The sequence below is a fragment of the Pristis pectinata genome, chromosome 23, assembly GCF_009764475.1.
Source record: "Pristis pectinata isolate sPriPec2 chromosome 23, sPriPec2.1.pri, whole genome shotgun sequence".
Lineage (NCBI taxonomy): Eukaryota > Metazoa > Chordata > Chondrichthyes > Rhinopristiformes > Pristidae > Pristis > Pristis pectinata.
The window spans coordinates 34362453-34385338 of record NC_067427.1 but is presented as its reverse complement, the minus strand read 5'-3'; the positions used below and the strand labels follow the sequence as shown (position 1 = coordinate 34385338).

Genomic DNA, 22886 nt, shown 5'->3' with positions numbered 1-22886 from the left:
GTCAGGGCAGCCAAGTGGGAATCGGTTGTTTTTCCACCTCCCTCCAAAGTCGTTTGCAGTCGGCAGTATAGGGTGCCGGGGGGACACCAAGACATCACAAAGGCCGTCCAAGCCCTGCTGCGGGAGGGTGCCATTAGACCCACAGCCTCCCCTTTTAATAGCCCCGTCTGGCCCGTCCGCAAAAAGAACAGGACGTGGTGCATGACGGTGGACTACTGACACTTGAACAAGGCTGTCCCCCACGCCTCCCCCGCGCCCAGACAAACCATGGTACACCGTTGTGGATCTGGATAATGCGTTTTTCTCCATCCCCCTCCACCACACCTCCCAGAAGCAATTCGCATTCACCTGGGTCGGGAGACAATACACATTACATTGTCTACCACAAGGTTTCATTCATAGGCCCACGATATGCCATGCGTTAATCTCCCGGGACTTGCAAGCCATTCAACTTCCCCCAGGGGTGTTAGTCGCCCATTATATAGATGGCATACTTTTGCAGGGGCCTTCAAAGGCTATTGTCTCAGAGGTTCTTGATATGCTATTATCCTCCCTCAGAGAGTGGGGCTGGGCCATTAACACGGAAAAGGTACAATGCCCAGCCCAGAATGTATTGTTCCTCAGAATCCAATGGCACGCAGGCAAAAAGGACATTCCTGAAACTGCACAGAATATGATTTTATATTTTGCCGTCCCCACTAACAAGACGGACACCCAGAGTTTCATGGGCCTCCTTGGTTATTGGTGGCAACACATACCCAACTTACCATACTCCTGAGACCCCTCTATAAGATCTCCCACAAGAACGCCACCTTCTCCTGGGGGTCTGAACAGCAGGCTGCCTTTGAAGCAGCCAGACAAGTGGTGGAGCGAGCCCTGCCCCTTGCCCCCCGCCAGGAAGGGGTCCCCTTCGAGTTACAGATCTCTGCCAGCTAGTCAGTTGCTGAATGGAGCCTCCGGCAGAAGATCCAGGGGTGCAGAGTTCCGCTCAGCTTCTGGACCAAATCATTGCCTGAGGCTGCCACCCGCTACAGCCCCTTCAAGCCCAGCTGCTTGCCTGCTAACTGGCGTTCCTCGCCACCGAACACCAAACCGGTACCGACCCCGTGGTCCTTTGCCCCCACCTGCCCATAATGCATTGGGTCAAGTCCCCCGACTCCACACACAAAGAGGGCCGAGCCCAGAGGTCCTCGATAGTGAAATGGAAGTGGTACATCACGGACCGGGCAGAACCCGGTCCAGAAGGGGTCAGCCGCCTCCACGAACAGGTCATGTCCTTCCCCCGGTCCCAGGACCCACCCCCGGACATACCTGAGATCCCGTCCTCCCCAGTGTCCTGGGGCCAACCCTTCGACTCCCTTGACCTCGAACAAAAACTGCACGCCTGGTTCACAGACGGCTCCAGCCGCTGGAAAAACGGGGAACAGTATTGGAAAGTGGCAGCACTTCATCCCGCCATGGGGAAAACCTTGACCAAAGAGGGAGCGGGTGGATCTAGCCAATTGGCTGAACTGGTGGCAGTCGCACTCACCCTACAGAACACCACCGGGACAGTCCCGATCTATACTGACTCTTGGGCAGTGGCCAACGGTATGGATGGCATGGTGGCACGAAACGGGGTGGGAAATTCATGGACACCCCCTCTGGGGACAGGGACACTGGTGTCTTATCTGGGATCAGGCCGCCCAAAGACAGATTTCGGTCCACCGCGTGGATGCTCATACCCACAGAAATACACAGGAAGCCATACATAATGCTGCCGTGGACCAGGCTGCCCAGATATGCTGTGCTACCGCCTCCCCAGAGGAACCTAACCTCAGCGCTTTAGCTGCATGGGCACATCGCAAGAGCGGTCACCTAGGGGTTGGCAGCACACAATGGTGGGCAGAGCAGTTCAGGGTCGCCCTCACAGTGGACCAGTACAAGACCGCTGTTGTTAACTGCCCCATCTGCCAACAAGTGAAACCACAAGGCTGGTTGGCAGGGCCACCGGGTCACTTCTGCCGCAGTGTGGGAACGGGTCGTGTGTGGCAGATAGACTATATCAGACCGCTCCAACGCCACAATAAAAAGCAATACGCCATGACAATGATGGACACGTACTCAGCTGTCCTGGTGGCGGTGCCCTGTGAAAGGACTGACCAGAACAGCACCATCAAAGGATTGCAGTACCTTTCCTCCATCTATGGAGTCCTATGGGAGGTACAATCTGATCAGGGCTCACACTTCGTAGGGGCTGAGCTCCAGAACTGGGCGACTGAGGCGGGGATCTCGTGACTGTTCCATATCCCCTACCATCCACAGGCATCGGGTCTGACAGAAAGAATGAACGGCCTGCTGAAAGAAACAGTACGCACGCTAACGCCTTCCCGCACACTGCAGGGGTGGTCGGGCATGCTGCAGCAGGCAGTCGACCAGCTGAATACACGGCCCACTGGCCGAGGGGGGGGGGGGGGGTGCCCATTATCCCACCATCTGGCGCACTCTCCACCTCCTGACTTGCAAGACCCTGAACCACCCCCCCACCACCCACCGAGACAGAAGACTCAGGGAGAATGTGGTTCTGACAGCCACAGGGTCACAGGGTCCCCCTCAGAAGGGAGAAGTCATTGCACGTGGTCCCGGGGGCACCTGTTGGGTCACGATTACTGGTCAAACTAACCTATCCTGTCTTCATACCCAACACCTGACCCGCCGAGAATGAGTCTGTTCCTCAACGTCCCCCCCCCCCCCCCCCCCCCCCCCCCCCCCACAGGATGATGCACTACTCCGGTCACCCCCTCTGCTCACCGCGATGATCAGCATCGGGACGTCTGCTAACACCTTCCTCAAAATCGCCTACGAATTCGCCATCACCTCCGACCAATCAGACTGCTGGGATTTGCGTCCGGACCCCAGCACATGCCGGTGAAGCTCTACCACTTACAGCGATTCCCCTGGATGATCTTCAAATGAACTGCTTACACAGACTTGTTTTGCACCTGTTGGGTTCGGTATATCAGTATGGGGGGGGGGGTGGTGGATGGCAGTCCCCCTCCACTCCCCTCACCACTACAGGACATTACTTCCAGCGATCCCCGATGGGGTGGGTGTTTCAGGAACTGGTATTTCCCTTCCTACAATTTGACCTCCACCCAAGTCCCGACCCTCAGAGTCATCCCACAGCCACTGAGTAAGCCAAGGGAATGCTGGTGCAGACTCCCAAATGAGCACAGTTCCACCTTTACAGTTGGTCGTAGTGACTGCAAACAGAACTGGTACCCAGGGGCCTCAGTGACCACCGGTGGTGACGCTGCTAAGCTGGAGGCTCCCTGGACTTTGAACGGGACCCACTGGATTTGTGGCCACTGTGCCTACCCCGTGGCTCCCCACGAGCTGGTACGGTTGCTGTTTTCCAGCATTTGTTGTGCCCTATATCCACGCTCTCGATGACCTTGGGGATCACCCGGCATACAGCGGCCACCGGGACAAAAGAGCCATCATGGAGGCAGAGAGGTTCTGGATGATAGCCTTTCCCACGTATGGCACGGCCCGACTGTCCCGTGAAGTCATCCAGATGACCAGCGTGCTCCAGACGATGGCTGATGAAACGAAAATGTCACTACAATGTACCAAGGATGCCCTGATGAGGACGGCAGCAGAGCTGGCAACCATCAGGTTGGTAGCCCTGCAGAATTGGATGGCCCTGGACTACCTACTCATTGCAGATGGTAGCACCTGTGCAGTGATTGGCAAGGAGAACTGTACCTTTACCCGCGATGAGTCCAGCAACATCACCAACCTTGCTGCTCACATTCAGGACAAGGTGGCTAAAATTCAAAAAGCAAGGGACCAGCTCCTCCAGCAAGACACCTCATGGGGAAACTGGTGGCCGTTTGGGTCTCTGGGGGGATGGTGGACAACTGTCGTCCACTGGGCCACCGCCCTCGTTTTAGTTGTTATAGCTCTCTGTATTTTGTGCTGTGTTTGTCAGATTATTAGAACCACTTCTGCCTTCCATTAGTACCGTCTACTGACGCATGCTTGTTAGTTTAGTTATAGCTATTCCCATGATTGGCAGCTGGTGTAACTTTCGAGGGGTGGAACGTAGTGTCAAAGGTCATGGCTGTCATGTGACACCATCGCGTACTGGTCGAAAGCAACACCACTGTCAATCAAGGTCTGGCTCCACCCTCTCATTAGTGCACACTCTTGACCACTGGTCCCTGTGCACACCTTTTGTACCTGGCCATGACCAACTGGACCTGCTGAATTACCTGAACTGGCTCCACCCAGCTCTCCAGCACTATAAAGAATGCCACATGTGCGTGGTTCGCTCTCTTTTGATTGCTGCAGGAATCAGGAGACAATACTGAAGAGACCATGGGTAAGAGTGTGCACTTCCACAAGGGTTAGGAGCGTCCTAAATAGATTCCTGGTAGCATAGAGCCAATTCTTGTCCAGAGTCAGGGGGTTCAGGCACCGTATTGCATTTTCCCTGATCATTTGTAGCTAGTTTGCTCAGTGTGTGTGTGTGTGTGTGTGTGTATGTGTGTGTGTGTGCGCGCGCACTTCACCCCCATTGTGACTCCCCCCACATTTCGCGATCACCCATATGTGTGTGTGTGAGTGCGCATCCATTCCCGTTCATTCTGTTCCCACGTTTGTCTTTGTGAATAAATTGTTTTCCAAAATCCAAAGACTATGTCCAGAGTCCTCTACCTCTGAGACCCAAAAAACCTTTTCTCACAACAGAGGGGAAAGATTTAAAAGGGATCTGAGGGACAACTTTTTCACACAGAAGGTGGTGAGTAGATGGAACGAGCTGCCAGATGAAGCGGGTGAGGCAGGTACAGAAGTAACATCCAAGAAGCACTTGGATAGGTACATGGAGGGGCGGGGCTTGGAGGGATATGGGCCGAACGCAGGAAATTGGGACTAGCTGGGTGGGCACCATGGTTGGCATGAACCGGTTGGGCTGAAGAGTCTATATCCATGCTGTATTGCTGTGTGACCATATAACTCTATGACTAGTGGTGTTCTACGGGGATCCGTGCCGGAACCTCTGCTGTTTGTGATGTATATAAATACCTGGATGAAAACGTGGATGGGTGGGTTAGTAAGTTCACAGAAGGTACAAAGGTCAGTGGTGTTGTGGACAGTGTGCAAGATTCTCAAAGGATACAGCAGGATATAGATCAGTTGCAGATATGGGCAGAGAAATGGCAGAAGGAGTTTAATCTGGGCAAGTGTGAGGTGTTGCACTTTAGGAGATCAAATGTAAAGGGACAGGACACAGTTAATGGCAGGACCCTCAACAGTGTTGATGTACAGAGGGATCTTGGGGTCCAAGTTCATAGCTCCCTGAAAGTGGCTGCACAGGTTGATAGGCTGGTAAAGAAGGCGTACGGCAGGCTTGCCTTTATCAGTCGAGGCGTTGGTTTCAAGAGTCAGGAAGTTATGTTGCAGCTTTATAAAACTCTGGTTAGGCCACATCTGGAGGATTGTATTCATTTCCGGTCACCCCATTATAGGAAGGATGTGGAGGCTTCGGAGAGGGTGCGGAAGAGGTTCACCAGGATGCTGCCTGGGTTAGAGGGCAGGAGCTATGAGGGGAGACTGGACAAACTTGGGTTGTTTTCCCTGGAGCGGCAGAGGCTGAGGGGAGACCTGTTGGAGGTTTATAAGATTTTGTGAGGCAGAGATAGAGTAGACAGCCGGTATCTATTTCAGAGGGATGAAATGTCTAATATTGGAGGGTATGCATTTGGGAGAGAAGAAGTTCAAAGGAGATGTGCGGGGCAAGTTTTCTTTACACAGAGAGTGGTGGGTGCCTGAAATGCGCTGCCAGGGGTGGTGGTGGAGGCAGATACGATAGAAGGGTTTAAGAGGTTCTTGGATCGGCACATGGATGTGCAGAGAACAGAGGGATGTGGACTTAGTGAAGGCAGAAGGGATCAGTTTAGTTTGGCATTTGATTACTAGTTTAATTATTTCGGCACAACATGGTGAGCAGAAGAGTCTGTTCCAGTGCTTTATTGTTCCATGTTCTATGATGGTACACAGCCAGGAATTGATGGTACACATCTGTTGATTGTGGGTTATAAGAAGAGTGATCTCAAGAAAAAGAAACCATGTGAAATAGTTAATTGATTATATTTGACTGAGCAATTTTAAACTCTGATGACATCCCCACACCAGACGTGATTGTTGCTTCGTTCCAGATGGGCCACAGCACTGTAAAGGAATGTGATGATGTCAATCAGTCAGAGCTCATGATGCGCATCCACTGACTGTCATCTCAATGGAAGATGGGTAGGATGAAACATGTTAACAGGAAGTACGAGTCCTGATGCAGGGTTACGACCAGAAACATCGACAGTTCCTCTCCCCCCCGCAGATGCTGCTCGACCCGCTGAGTTCCTGCAGCAGATTATTTGTTGCTCTAAATCCCAGCATCTGCTGTCTCTGTTGTCCCGAGCAGAAAGTAATTTCTTCTAAATTTTCTGCAGTGGAATGAATTGTAAGTTGTTCTGTTAAATTCATGGCTGGAACTATCCTTGATCTGTCTGAGAAGTGCTGCAGAAGTTTGTAAAATCACATTGCAGTATTAAATAATTTTAAAAACCTCAAGATATCAACAAATACCGTTGGGTGTATTCTCACTTTTTAAGAAGACAGTTGTTTGGTTGGTATTTTGCAAGGAGAAGTTCTTCCATCCCAGGATCATCTCCTCGCAACAGCAATTGGTTAAGGCCTCCTTTTGTTTATTCATGAACAATTCCACTTCTGTTGCACGTTTCATGCAGTAAATTCTGAGGAACTCAAAGATCGACAGCAAACAAATTTGACACTAAAATTTTGGCATGGAGAAATTAAAACAGAATTTGTTTTTTAAAAAAAATCAGGAGAGCAAACCGGAGAGATTGGGAGGTTAAGGGAAGGAGTTTCAGACCGTCTTGCTGCCCAGGTTGAAGGTGTAACTGACTGTGTGGGGATGATTAATACCAGAGTATTGAGAAGTGCTAGAATTGGATGAAAAAAGCACTTGTTGTGTTAAAGGGACTGAAGGTGGATGAAAGAATAGAAAGTTGGAAAACGGGGCTGATAATTCTGCAACTGAGGCATTGTTACCAGTAGCCAGTGCAGATCACTGAGCACAGAGCTGATGAGGGAGAGACACTGTGATCTAGAACTTGGGCACCAGAGCTCAGGGGGAATTTAGCCGAATACAAATTCATTCCACCCAGGAGTTGAGAACCAAGACATGCCAGACTCCACAGTTGATTCTTCAATGAAGAAGATATCCATCTCTATCCAATGTTTGTTATGGTTTTGTTAGCAATGTGCTTGTTCAGAATGATTCAAGTCCCATTCCAGAGATTTCAGCTCATATTGAAGCCTGATAAGCCAGCAGATTACTGAGAGGACATCATACTATAAGACCATAAGACACAGGAGTAGAATGAGGCCATTTGGCCCATTGAGTCTGCTCCATCATTCGAATATGGCTGATTTATTTTTCCCTCTCAACCCCAGTCTCCTGCCTTCTCCCCTCACTAATCAAGAACCTATAAACCTCCGCTTTAAATATACTCAATGACTTGGCCTCCACAGCCGTTTGTGGCAATGAATTCCACAGATTCACCACCCTCTGGCTAAAGAAATGCCTCTTCATCTCAGTTCTAAAGGGACGTCCTTCTATTCTGAGGCTGTGCCCTCTGGTCCTAGACTCTCCCACTACTGGAAACATCCTCTCCACATCCACTCTATCCAGGCCTTTCAATATTCGGTAGGTTTCAGTAATGTCCCCCCCTCATCCTCAAACTCCAGTGAGTACAGGCCCAAAACCATCAAACGTTCCTCATCATTTCACCCCCAGGATCATTCTTGTAGACCTCCTCTGGACCCTCTCCAAAGCCAGCATATCCTTCCTTAAATATGGGGCATAAAACTGCTCACCATACTCCAAATGTGGACTGACCAATGCCTTACAAAGCCTCAGAATTACATCCTTGCTTTTATATTCTAGTCCTCTTGAAATGAATGCTAACATTGTATTTACCTTCCTTACTACCGACTCAACCTGCAAGTTAACCTTTAGGAAATCCTGCACAAGGACTCCCAAGTCCCTTTGCACCTGATTTCTGAATTCGCTTCCCGTTTAGAAAATAGTCTACACCTTTATTCCTTCTACCAAAGTGCATGACCGTACACTTCCCTACGCTGTATTCCATCTGCCACTTCTTTGTCCGTTCTCCCAACCTGTCCAAGTCCTTCTGCAGACTCTCTGCTTCCTCAACACCACCCGCCCTTCCACCAATCTTTGTATCATCCACAAACTTGGCCACAAAGCCATCAATTCCATCATCCAGATCATTAACATATAACGGGAAAAGCAGCGGACCCAACACCGACTCCTGCGGAACACCACTCGTCACCAGCAGTCAGTCAGAAAAGCCCCACTTTATTCCCACTCTTTGCCTTCTGCCAGTCTTCTACCTATGCTGGTACCTTTCCTGTAACACCAAGGGCTCCTATCTTGTTCAGCAGCCTCATGTGCGGCACCTTGTCAAAGGCCTTCTGAAAATCCAAGTAAACAACATCCACTAACCCTCCTTTGTCGATCCTGCCTGTTACTTCCTCAAAGAATTCCAACAGATCCTTAAAGGAAACCATGCTGACATCAGCCTATTTTATCATGAGCTTCCAAGTACCCCAAAACCCCATCCTTAGTAATGGACTCTAACATCTTACCAACCACTGAAGTCAGGCTAACTGGCCTATCATTTCCTGTCTGTTGCCTCCCTCCCTTCTTAAAGAGTGGAGTAACATTTGCAACTTTCCAGTCCTCTGGAACCATTCCTGACTCTAGTGATTCTTGGAAGATCGCTACTAATGCCTCCATAATCCCTTCAGCTACCTCCTTCAGAACCCTGGGGTGTAGAACATCCGGTCCAGGTGACTTATCCACCTTCAGACCTTTCAGCTTCCCAAGCACCTTCTCCTTAGTAACAGCAACTACACTCACTTCTGCCCTTCTCAAATTTCTGGCGTGTTGCTGGTGTTTTCCACAATGAAGACTGACGCAAAATACTTATTCAATTTGTCTGCCATTTCTTTGTTCCCCATTACTGCCTCTCCAGCGTCATTTTCCAGCAGTCTGATGTCCACTCTTGCCTCTCTTTTACTCTTTATATATCTGAAAAAACTTTTGGTATCCTCTTTATATCATTGGCTAGCTTACCTTCATATTTCATCTTTTCTCCCCTTTTGCATTTTTAGTTGCTTTCTGTTGGTTTTTAAAAGCTTCCCAATCCTCTAGCTTCCCACTAATTTTTGCAGTATTGTATGTCCTCTCTTTTGCTTTTATGCTGTCTTTGACTTCCCTTATCAGCCACGGTTGCCTGACCCTCCCTTTAGAAGGCTTCTTCTTCTTTGGGATGAACTGATCCTGCATCTTCCAAATTACTACCAGAAACTCCTGCCATTGCTGCTCTACCGTCATCCCTGCTGGGTCCCCTTCCTATCAACTTTGGCCAGCTCCTCCCTCATGCCTCTGTAGTTACCTTTACTCAACTGTAATACCCATACATCCGATTTCAACTTCTCCCTCTCAAACTGCAGGGTGAATTCTACCATATTATGATCACTGCCTCCTAAGGGTTCCTTTACCTTAAGCTCCCTCATCAAATCTGGTTCATTGCACAACACCAAATCCAGAATTGCCATCGGAACAGCTCCCTCCTTCCCCATTACTGGTGCCAACATCCCATGAATTCAAACCCACTTCTCCCACACCAGTCTTTGAGTCACACATTTAACTTTCTGATCTTATTGACCCTGTGCCAATTTGCACGTGGCTCAGGCAGCAATCCAGAGATCATTACCTTTTTGGTTCTACTTTTTAATTTAGTCCCTGGCTGCTCAAATTCCCTCAGCAGAACCTCTTTCCTTGTTCTACCTATGTCATTGGTACCCACATGGACCACAACAACAGGACCTTCCCCTCCCACTCCAAATTCCTCCGCTGGTCAGATGAGATGTTCCAAACCCAGGCACCAGGCAGGCAACATAGCCTTCAGGACTCTCAATCCCTGCAGTGAATTATGTCTATTGCCCTGACTATACTGTCCTCAATTACAACTACATTCTCTTCTCTGCCCCCCTTCTTGAATGGCTTCCTGAACCATGGTGCCACAGTTCAGTTGCTCATCCTTCCTGCAGCCCCCACTCTCATCCGCATAGAGAGTTGGAAGTGCTGTGGTTAACATGCAATATTAGACCAAGCTCCTCCTCTTCTGCCGGGTAGACATAAACTAAGTCATGGGACAACTCTGGTGAAGTGCAGGGGAGTGTCCCGGGGATCGTGGCCGACATCACCCAACATACCAAACATCACATTTTCTGAGCTTCTCTACTGATTGAGCCTTGTGTGCACGATAGCTGCTGCATTTCCTCTTTTCAATAGTGACTCCAATTCAAATGTAGAAATGCAAGTCTTTGTATTTTCTTCAGCAACTCAATCTCCAGATTAGTCTTCAGCAAGTGACGAGTGGACAGCTTGTGATGAGAAGGAGTGTGATTGCAATATTCTTGGACAAAGTGAGGATTTTCAATCTTTTCAATGGAAAATCTCCCAGTTTAAAGACTAGGAAGATTCACAAAACCTGTTTGCCTTGGTTGTTGCAGCCCTGCTGAGGCCGTTTCCCAAGACAAGGCGTGAATCTGCTGTCCTGTCAGTGCAGCTAGAAAATAATTATTTTCCTAATTAATCACATTTTCCTAATTAATCACGTCCTACTGGTAGTATTCTATAGGCCCCCTGGTAGCAGCAGGGATACTGAGGAGCAGATTGGGAGGCAGATTTTGGAAAGGTGCAAGAATAACAGGGTTGTTGTCATGGGAGACTTCAACTTCCCAAATATTGATTGGCACCTGCTTAGTGCCAAATGTTTAGATGGGGCAGAATTTGTTTGGTGTGTTCAGGATGGATTCCTGTATGTTGACAGGCCGACAAGAGGGAATGCCATATTAGATCTAGTTTTAGGTAATGAACTGGGTCAGGTGACAGATCTCTCGATGGGTGAGCATTTTGGGGACAGTGACCATTGCTCCATAACCTTTAGCATTGTCATGCACAGGGATAGGAGCAAAGAGGACAGGAAGATATTTAATTGAGCAAAGGCAAATTATGAGGCTATAAGGCAAGAACTTGGGAGTGTAAATTGGGATGAAATTTTTGAACGGAAATGTACTATGGAGATGTGGTCGATGTTCAGGGATCCCTTGCAGGATGTTAGGGATAAATTTGTCCCGGTGAGGCAGAGAAAGAATGGCAGGGTGAAGGAACTATGGGTGACAAGAGAGGTGGAATATCTAGTTAGGAAGAAGAAGGCAGCATACATAAGGTGTAGGCAGCAAGGATCAGATAGGGCTCATGAGGAATATAGAGTAGCAAGGAAGGAACTTAAGAAGGGGCTGAGGAGAGCAAGAAGGGGATATGAAAAGGCTTTGGCGACGAGGGTTAAGGAGAATCCCAAGGCTTTTTTCTCGTACGTGAAGAGCAGAAGGATGGCTAGAGTAAAGGTAGGTCCGATTAGAGGCAAAGGTAGGAAGATGTGCCTGGAAGCTGTGGAAGTGGGTGAGGTTCTCAATGAATACTTCACTTCAGTATTCACCAAGGAGAGGAGTCTTGATGACGCTGAGGACAATGTTGGTAAGGCTAATGTTCTAGAGCATGTAGATATTAAGAGAGAGGATGTGTTGGAAAATATTAGGACAGATAAATCTCCGGGGCCTGGCAGAATATTCCCCAGCCAGCTTTGCGAGGCGAGGGAGGAGATTGCTGAACTGTTGGCTAGGATCTTCGAGTCCTCGTTGTCCACGGGAATGGTACCGGAGGATTGGTGAGTGCAAAATGTTGTCCCCTTATTCAAAAAAGGTAGTAGGGATAGTCCAGGGAATTACAAACCAGTGAGCCTTACGTCTGTGGTGGGCAAGCTGTTGGAAAAGATTCTAAGAGATAGGATCTATGAGCATTTAGAGAATCATGGACTGATTAGGGACAGCCAGCATGGCTTTGTGAAGGGAAGATCTTGCCTCACAAACCTGATAGGGTTCTTTGAGGAGGTGACCAGGAAGATTGATGAGGGTAGTGCAGTGGATGTGGTCTACATGGATTTTAGTAAGGCATTTGACAAGGTTCCACATGGTAGGCTTCTTCAGAAGGTCAGAGGCCAAGGGATCCAGGGAAGCTTGGCCGTGTGGATTCAGAATTAGCTTGCCTGAAGAAAGCAGAGGGTTGTGGTGGAGGGAGTGCATTCAGATTGGAGGGCTGTGACTAATGGTTTCCCACAGGGATCGGTTCTGGGACCTCTACTTTACATGATATTTATTAATGACTTGGATGAGGGGGTGGAAGGGTGGTTTACCAAGTTTGCAGACGACACAAATGTCCGTGGTGTTGTGGATAATGTGGAGGGCTGTCAAAGCTTACAGAGGGATATTGATAGGATGCAGAGCTGGGCTGACAAGTGGCAGACGGAGTTCAATCCGGGGAAGTGTGAGGTGGTACACTTTGGAAGGACAAACTCCAAGACGGAGTACAAGGTTAATGGCAGGATTCTGGGGAGTGTGGAGGAGGAGAGGGATCTTGGGGTCACAGATCACTGAAAGTTGCCTCACAGGTGGATAGGGTAGTTAAGAAAGCTTATGGGATGTTAGCTTTTATAAGTCGTGGGATCGAATTTAAGAGCCGCAAAGTAATGATGCAGCTCTACAAAGCTCTGGTTAGACCACACTTGGAGTACTGTGTCCAGTTCTGGTCGCCTCATTATAGGAAGGATGTGGAGGCATTGGAGAGGGTGCAAAGGAGATTTACCAGGATGCTGCCTGGATTAGAGAGTATGGATTATGAGGAGAGACTAAGGGAGCTAGGGCTTTACTCATTGGAGAGGAGGAGGATGAGGGGAGACATGATAGAGGTATACAAAATATTAAGAGGAATAGATAGAGTGGACAGCCAGCGCCTCTTTCCCAGGGCACCAATGCTCAATACTAGAGGGCATGGCTTTAAAGTAATGGGTGGAAAGTTCAAAGGAGATATCAGAGATATCAGTATTTTACCCATGGTGCATGGAATGTGCTTCCTGGGGTGGTGCTGGAGGCTGATACGTTGGTCAAGTTCAAGAGATTGTCAGATAAACATATGGAGGAATTTAAAATAGGGGGATATGTGGGGGGAAAGAGGAAGGGTCTTAGGTGAGGTTTAAAGGTTGGCACAACATGGTGGGCCGAAGGGCCTGTATTGTGCTGTACTCTTCTATGGTTCTATGGTTGTATGGAAATTTATACAGATGCAAATACCACAGAACCAGACAGTGAGGCATTTCCAGACAGTGAGGGGTTTAGATGGGGAGGATTTTGTCAGGTGTGTTCAGGAAGGGTTCTTGACATAATATGTAGATAGACCTACAAGAGCAGAGGCTGTACTTGATTTTATATTGGGTAAGGAACCTGGTCAGGTGTCAGATCTCTCAGTGGGTGAACATTTTGGTGATAGTGATCATAATTCTATCTCCTTTACGTTAGCACTGGCGAGGGATAGGAACAGACAGGCTAGAAAGGTGTTTAGTTGGAGTAAAGGGAATTATGAGACTCTCAGGCAGGAAATTGGAAGATTAAATTGGGAACAGATGTTCTCTGGGAAAAGTACAGAAGAAATATGGCAAATGTGCAGGGGGTATTTGTGTTGAGTTCTGCATAGACATGTTCCGATGAGACAGGGGAGTCACGAGAGGATACGGGAACCGTGGTGCACAAAGGCTATAATAAATCTAATCAAAAGGAAAAGAAAAGCTTACAAAAGGTACAGAGAGCGAGGTGATGTTAGAGATCTGGAGGGGTACAAGTCTAAAAGGAAGGAATTTAAGAAAGAGATTAGGAGAGCCAGAAGGGGATATGAGAAGGCCTTGGTGGGCAGGATCAAGGAAAACCTCAAGGCGTTCTACAAGTATGTGAAGAGTAAGAGGATGAGATGCGAAAGGATAGGGCCTATCAAGTGAAGCAGTAGGAAAGTGTGTATGGATCCGGAAGAAATAGCGGAGGTACTTAATGAATACTATATGTCAGTATTCACCACGGAGAAAGATCTGGGAGATTGTAGTGGGGACTTGCAGCAGGCTGAAAAGCTTGAGCATGTAGATATTAGAAAAGAGGTGGTGCTGAAACTTTTGGAAAGCATCAAGTTAGATAAGTCGCCGGGACTGGATGAGATGTACCTCAGGTTGCTGTGGGAGGCGAGGGAGGAGATTATAGAGCCTCTGACGATGATCTTTGCATCATCCATGGAGACCGGAGAGATTCCGGAAGATTGGAGGGTTGCAGGTGTTGTTCCTTTATTCAATAAAAGGAGTAGAGATAGCCCAGGGAATTATAGACCAGTGAGTCTTACCTCTGTGGTTGGTAAGCTGATGGAGAAGATCCTGAGAGGCAAGATTTATGAACATTAGGAGAGGTATAATATGATTAGGAATAGTCAGCATGGCTTTGTCAAGGGCAGGTCCTGCCTTACGAGCCTGATTGAATTTTTTGAGGATGTGACTAAGCACATCGATGAAGGGAGAGCAGTAGATGGAGTGTATATGGATTTCAGCATGGGGTTTGATAACATACCCCATGCGAGGCTTATGGAGAAGATGAGGAGACATGTGATCCGAGGGGACATTGCAGTGTGGATTCAGAACTGGCTGGCCCACAGAAGGCAAAGAGTGGTTGTTGAAGGGTCGTATTCTGCATGGAGGTCGGTGACCAGTGGCATACCTCAGGGATCTGTTCTGGGACCCTTACTCTTTGTGATTTTTATAAATGACTTGGATGAGGAAGTCGAGGGGTGAGTTAGTAAGTTTGTGGATGACACAAAGGTCGGGGGTGTTGTGGATAGTTTGGAGGGCTGTCAGAGGTTACAGTGGGACATAGATAGGATGCAGAGTTGGGCTGAGAAGTGGCAGATGCAGTTCAACCCAGATAAGTGTGAAGTGGTTCATTTTGGTAGGTCAAATACATTGGCAGAATATAGTATTAATGGTAGGACTCTTGGCAGTGTGGAGGATCAGAGGGATCTTGGGGTCCGAGTCCATAGGACGCTCAAAGCAGCTTCGCAGGTTGACTCTGTGGTTAAGAAGGCATATGGTGTATTGTCCTTCATCAATCGGGAAATTGAATTTAGGACCCGTGAGGTATTGTTGCAGCTATATAGGTCCCTGGTCAGACCCCACTTGGAGTATTGTGCTCAGTTCTGGTCGCCTCACTACAGGAAGGATATGGAAGCCATAGAGAGGGTGCAGAGGAGATTTACAAGGATGCTGCCTGGAATACGGAGCACGCCTTATAAAAGCAGGTTGAGGGAACTCGGCCTTTTCTCCTTGGAGAGATGGAGGATGAGGGGGGACCTGAGAGAGGTGTATAAGATGATGGGAGGTATTGATAGGGTAGATAGTCAGAGGCTTTTCCCCAGGACTGAATTGGTGGCCACAAGAGGACATAGGTTTAAGGTGCTGGGGAGTAGATATAGAGGAGATGTCAGGGGTAAGTTTTTTACTCAGAGAGTGGTGAGTGCGGGGAATGGGCTGCCGGAAATGGTGGTGGAGGCGGATATGGTAGGGTCTTTCAAGACACTGTTGGATAGGTACATGGAGCTGAGTAAAATAGAGGGCTATGGGTAAGCCTAGTAATTACTAGGGTAGGGACATGTTCGGCACAGCTTTGTGGGCCGAAGGGCCTGAATTGTGCTGTAGGTTTTCTATGTTCTATATTCTAACCTCATGAACTGCCCTCTGATCTACTGGACAACTAAGCTTTACTGTAATCCAAAAGCCAAGGACTACAGACACTGGAAATCTGAAGTAAAAACAGAGTTAATGTTTCAGGTCAATGACATTTCATCAGAAGCACCAGTAAATGTGACAGAATGGGCTTCCTCATTTCACTTAATGGAATAAATTAGTGAAACTGAAAATGCAAGTACACAGACAAATAGTGAGGGAAGTTTATGCATCTCTGTGACATTTGCATTTGAATGATTTTCAGAATGTGATTAATTAGGAATTGACTTTGATTGTCATGAATGGGCAGATGACAAACAGAACAAGCAGAGAGAAGCAAGGTTAGATTGGAGATTTAAATGTTTCTCCTCGAATGTATCAGCTTATTTCTATGCTTTCTTCAGACAGAAGTATAGAAGTTGGTAACTGTGAGCAGCCCCTTTCCTGGGGAATGTGGCATCTCCTCACTCAGCTTACTTCCATCGCAGGGTTTTGAAAGAATTTGCTGAGAACAGTGTAGGTGCTTTAAATATAACTTTCCACAATTCAGTCAATTCAAGAACTATTCCCTTAGTTTGTAAAACTGCATAAACAGCCTACTGGAGGACAACAAGATTTATAAATAAAACTCTGCATAAAAAACTTAACCCTCAAATCCCCTTTAAAACTCCTTAAATCTCTGCTGTCTTGGCTTTTGATACTCCAACCATGGGAAAAAGATTCTGACTATATATACTGTCAATTCCCCTCATAATTTTACATACTTCCATCAGGTCGCCCCTCAGCCTCCATTCCCTCCACCACTGGGAGACAGTGGGCATGTGCACCATTTACAAAGTGTTCCAACAGCCAGCAAATTAATGATCTCCACAGGCTTCAAGAGTTGATGGAGATAACTTTTAGGATGTGAGGTAAGGACAGTGATGCATATAAAAATTATAGTCTGGCTTTGTTTCCTTGTTCTTTCCCTTCTGCTAAATGAATGCATGTCAGAATGGAACAGACATTGCTTTCGTCGTACTTCCCTTTTGTACCGCTGACAGTGTAATGTTATACAGCTTTATTTCAGATACTTCCTTTTTCTTATCACTGACTGCCTCGGAGAGATACAGGGTAGGTGAAAACTAACCATCACAGTTGGCTAGACACGGGAAAGCGTATTTTACTAACTTGTTGAAGAGATCTGATGCTTGTTACTGCGGGAGGGTGTGGTTATTAAAGTTAAGTGCAGTTGTATGGATTGTAAGGCAGTTGAATGTTCCGTCCACTGAATGAAATGTAAGTTTGCATTGAGAATCATTGTGGGGAAGGCATTAACATGGAAAAAGTAAGCACAAAGGAGAGGCATGGAACATAATGCTGACTGAGGCAGCTGGAGAAAAAGTATGATTGTGTCAGTGAGGGAATTATGGAGCAAACTGCATCTTTTAATGACTTCGGAATCGGGGTCAGTCAACCAATGAACTTGCTGCAGGGAATTCAGATACTTATAAAGCTGAGATCTTTCTTTCAAGTTTAATCCAAGCAAGTGTGAGGTGTTACACTCTGGGCAGTTTAATATAAGGGGAAAGTATACAGTTAATGGCAGGACCCTTAACAGCATTGATGTACAGAGGCATCTTGGAGTCCAAGTCCATGACTCACCGAAAGTGACCGCACAAGTAGATAGGATGATAAAGCATGCTTGCTTTCGTTTGTTGAAGCAGTGAGTTCGAGAGTCAAGAAGTCATGTTGCAGCTATATAAAACTTTGGTCAGGCCACATTTGGAGTGTTGTGTGCAGTTCTGGAAGGATGTGGAGGCTTTGGAGGGGGTTCAGAAAAGGTTCACCAGAACACTGCCTGGATTAGAGGGCATGTGTTACAGCGAGAAGTTGGACAAGATTGGGTTGTTTTCTCTGGAGCGGGGCTGAGGGGAGACCTGATAGAAATTTATAATCTTTTTCCCAGGGTAGAAATGCCAATTACTAGAGGGCATGCATTTAAGGTGAGGGGGGAAAGTTTAAAGGAGATGTGTGGGGCAGGTTTTTGACACAGAGAGTGGTGGGTGCCTGGAACGAGCTCTTGGGCAGTGTGGGGGAGGCAGATACAATAGTGGTGTTCAACACATGAATGTGCAGGAAACGGAGGGATGTGGATCAGGTACAGGCAGAAGAGATTTGGTTTAATTCAGCATCATGTTCGGCGACGAGCCAGTGGGCTATAGGGCCAGTTCCTGTGCTGTGCTGTACTCTTCTATGTTCTCAGTGTAATATATGGTGGCATTTGCAGAATTAATCATAACTAAATCTGAACTATGGCAGTCCTAGTCTATGTTCGGAAAGTTAAAATCCCCTACCCTGACAACCCTGTTATTCATGCATCTGTCCGCAAAACCCCTGCATATTTGTTCTTCAAATTCCTGTTGACTATTTAGGGGCCGAGAGTACAATCCCAACAAGGTGCCATCTCCTTCTTCTTTCTCGGCTTCACTCTGTTCTCTTTAGTCAGAAGTGTAACTCCCCCTCCTCTCTTTCCTCCAACACTAACCTGCCTAAAGCACCTGTACCCTGGGACATTCAGCTGCCAGTTCTGTCCCTCCCTGTGCCATGTTTCTGCCATTGCTACAATATCCCAGTCCCACATAGCAATCCCAGCCCTGAGTTCATCCGCCTCACCTGTCACCCCTCTGGCATTGAAATAAATGCAATTTAATCCAACAGACTTCCCTTGCTCCCTGCCACGCTGCTGTCTGTCTTGTCTGTTCAAATTGCTGCATCACTTGCCAGCCTCTCATTTGTCTCCCTGCTCTTAGGATCCCACCTAATCTCACCTCTCAACTGGGGATCCCAGAACTCTAACTGTTTATATTGATGCATTGATATATATGTTTTCCTGGCAGGTTCACGGTCTGACGATGGATGCCTCGCCCTTCACTTCCACCTACCAGGCAGTGAGTGCCAATAATTCCACAGGGAGCCCTGACTGTAAACCTGAGGATCTTGGTGTCTTCATTCCGATTTTCCTAAGTTTGGTCTTTTCAGCGGGTTTCATTTTGAACAGTGTCAGCCTGTGGATCTTTTGGTTTTGCATCAAGAAGTGGAGCACCGGAATGATTCTGCAGTTTAACTTGGCTTTAGCCGACGCCATTATAACTCCTGCTGCACCATTCATGGTTGCGTACTTCTCGCTGTCGCACTGGCCCTTCGGACAGTTCCTCTGTCAGCTGAAGGTCTTCTTACTGAGCACCAACATGTACGGGAGCATTTACTTTCTGGCCCTGATCAGCATCCACCGCTACATCGCTGTCGTGCACTGCACAAAGAAAACCATCTTTAAGGAAGTGAAGTTTGTGAAGCTAATGTGCGCGGGTGTGTGGACCCTTCTGTTTGCCCAAGGATTTCCATTCTTTTTTGTGCTCAAAACCACTGAGGTGAACAATTCCACCCAATGTTTGAGCATTCACCAGGACGAGCTGATGACGTTGTACTTTGTGTGGAACACTGCTATTCTATTTACTGGCTACACCATCCCATTTGTTACCTCTGTCATTTGCTACACTTTGCTTGCCAGCTTCATTATAAAACTGAATCCAAATCAACTGAAGAGCCAACGCATGAAGGTGAAATCCATGCAGATGATAATGGTGTCCCTGGCAATTTTTATAATCTGCTTTCTGCCTGTGCATGTGTCTCGAACAGTTGGCATCACACTTAAGCTCTTCCATCCTGATCAGTGCCATCTTGTGAACATGGTGGAGCTGGTCTATTACAGGTGTTTAGCGCTCTCAAGCACAAATTGCTGCCTGGACCCTTTCTTGTACTTTTTTGCATCTGAAAAATATAAGAAGTCAATAAGCAATGTTGTGAGTTTCACAAGGTGTTGGAACAAGAAGTGAGTTTGTTTCCAGCTTCCAGTTGCTCCCTTTGAAGCAGTCGTTGGCTGGAAACATTAGCTTGGTGTTTCCCTTTACAACATTGCAGAATACTTACACCATCTCCTGCTTTAGTCAGTCACATTAAATCCATGCCCTCTATATGTTGACACTTCCATCATACAACAGATATTGATAGAATGCAGAGCCTGGCTGAGAAGTGGCAGATGGAGTTCAACCCGGATAAGTGTGAAGTGATACACTTCAGGAGGTCAAATTTGAAGGCAGAATATAAGGTTAATGGCCGGACTCTTAGCAGTGTGGAGAAACAGAGGGATCTTGGGGTCCACATCCATAGATCTCTCAAGGTTTCCACACAGGTCAATAGGGTTTTTAAGAAGGCATATGGAGTGTTGGCCTTCATTAGTCGGGGTATTGAGTTCAAGAACAGCGAGGTGATGTTGCAGCTCTATAGAACTCTGGTCAGACCACACTTGGAGTATTGTGTTCAATTCTGGTCACCTCATTATAGAAAAAATGTGGAAGCTTTAGAGAGGGTGCAGAGGAGATTTACCAGGATGTTGCCTGGATTGGAGAGCATGTCTTATGAGGATAGATTGAGTGAACTAGGGCTTTTCTCTTTGGAGAGAAGGAGGATGAGAGGTAACTTGATAGAGGTGTACAAGATGATAAGAGGCATAGATCGAGTGGACAGTCAGAGACTTTTTCCCAGGGCGACAATGGCTAACACGAGGGGGCATAATTTTAAGCTGATCAGAGGAAGGTATAAGGGGGATGTCAGGGGTAAGTTTTTTACACAGAGAGTGGTGGGTGCGTGGAACGCACTGCTGGCAGAGGCTGGGGGGGGCAGATACATTAGGGACATTTAAGAGACTCTTAGACACATGAATGATAGAAAAATAGGGGCTATGTGCGAGGGAAGGGTTAGATTGATCTTAGAACAGGGCAAAATGTCGGCACAACATCGTGGGCCAAAGGGCCTGTAAGGTGCTGTAGTGTTCTATGTTTTATGTCCTATGTTGTGGCTCCACATAACTGAAACATTTTACTCTTTTCTTGCCACAGAAGTGGTCCCTCAGAGTAACATTCACTTTGTGGACATGCCTAAGTGACAATTCTAATTTTCTAGAAGTCTGTGTGAGAATCCAGTTCCTTATTTCCTCTGGCTTGGTGAATTAAAGATTGTGTGACTGAGATTGAACAGGAAATGTCTGGAGTCACCGACATCGGACGGGATGTAATACCAGCACTACAAGAGATGAAAGGAACCAGACTGATATCAGGAATTCTCTTTCAATTCCATTGTTTAAATAGAGAAAGAATATCTCACATTTCCCTGAGCAAGAAGTCTTTTTGTATTGCTCTTGTAAAATGCCTTTGAGTATTTAACTATGTTCACAGCACTGTATAAATTCAGATGGTTGTTGATATTGTTTGATTTGAACTTGTAGATGAACCTTGTCAATGTATTGTTCTTGGTATTGGTTTATTATTGTCACTTGTACAGTGAAAAACTTGTCTTGAATACTGATCGTACAGGTCAATTCATTACACAGTGCAGTTACATTGAGTTGGTACAGAGTGCATTCATGTAGTACAGGTAAAAACAATAAGTGTCAAAGCTACAGAGACAATACAAGTTATTTTTCTCACCCATACTTATCACATAAATTGTGAGTAACATGCACTGTATAAAATATACTTATATATCGATACTGAGGTGAAAATATCTTATTTCTCCATGGGCTCAACATTTGCCATCAGAATTTCTGCTCCAAATCTGAATGTACAAATATTGTCACAAAATATTCCCAATAAACATCTTGGCTTTCCCATTGTAGTTGCATCTGAAATGTTATCGGAAGGTACAAAATGATCTACAAGTCCCTCGCCACATCTCAACATCACGACCCCACCACATCTCAACCTCCCCCACCCCACCCCATTCTTAATTTATCCAGACGGATGATGATTGATGCATGTGTGCCCCACAGTTGCTCCGTATATCCTGGCATTGAAGGTCCTGCAGTGTGTGTGCTTGGTGAGCAGAAGCTGAAACTGAACCCTGCGTAACCCTGTGCTGTCACCTACTGACTGCAGGCAGAACCTGAGCTTACCATGTCTGAACTCAGTGCAGGCGAGCGTGCGTCACTTTATCATCCATCAAGCATCTCCCTTTGATTGTACGTGATACAGGTCACACGACTGAACTTTTCACTGTTGACTGTCATACTTCAGGTTATGCATTGCCTGGACTACTTAAAAAAGTTATCAATTGAGCAATTTATAAAGGTTTTGTGAACAGTAATTGGATTTTTTTAGGATCTCCCTCACCAGCGGCTCCTCATTTTAAATTGGCTGCAGGTTTCCAGCAGTTGGAACAGGTGGGAAGCTGCTGCAGAGACGACAGCTCAACATTACTGGCTCTCGATGTTTTAGACGTGATAGAGAGGGAGATAAAGGGGATGGAGGAGTTGCACTACTAATCAGGACAATATCACAGCTGCACCCAGAGAGGACATAATGGAGGGCTCATCCACTGAGGCAATATGGGTAGAACTCAAAAATAAGAAAGCTGCAGTCACTCTGCTGGGATTATACTACAGACCCCCACCCCCACCCCATCAAAGCCATTGGGAAATAGAGCAGCACATGTAAATAGATTATGCAAAGATGCAAGCAACAGGGTTGTTGTAGTGGGTGAGTTTAACTTCCCCAATATTAACTGGGAATTCCTGAATGCAAGAGGCTTGGATGGGCAGAGGGTTTCTTGAAACAATATGAGACGAGGAGCCGTATTGGACCTGGTGTTGGGAAATGAGCCTGGCCAGGTGACTGACCTTTCAGTGGGGGAACATTGCGGGAACAGTGATCACAACTCCTTAAGTTTTAAGATAACTCTGAACAAGGGTAAGTCTGGACCTTGCGGGAGAGTATTAAATTGAGGGAGGGCAAATTAGGACATTATTAGACAGGAGATGAAGAGAGTTAATTGGGAACGGCTGCTTTTGGTCAAGTTCACATCTGACATGTGGAGGGTGTTTAAAGACCAACTGCACAGAGCACAGACAGGGATGTTCCAGTAAGAAGGAAGGACGAGGATGGCAGGGGAAGGGATCCTTGGATTACAAAAGAGGTGGTGAGTTTAGTCAAGAAGGAAAAGGAAATGTATGTAACATTTAGGAAGCTAAAATCAAACAGGGTCTTGAGG

The 22886-nt window shown here is 46.9% G+C and overlaps 1 protein-coding gene across 1 annotated transcript; it reads left to right on the top strand.

The window, feature by feature from the left end:
- The first annotated feature begins 18691 nt into the window (after window positions 1–18691).
- LOC127582153 (P2Y purinoceptor 4) lies at window positions 18692–21471 on the top strand. Its single transcript, XM_052037203.1, has one exon. It carries the CDS (start codon window positions 18698–18700, stop codon window positions 19676–19678), a length of 981 nt encoding a protein of 326 aa, XP_051893163.1. The 5' UTR covers window positions 18692–18697; the 3' UTR covers window positions 19679–21471.
- The last annotated feature ends 1415 nt before the right edge of the window (window positions 21472–22886 follow it).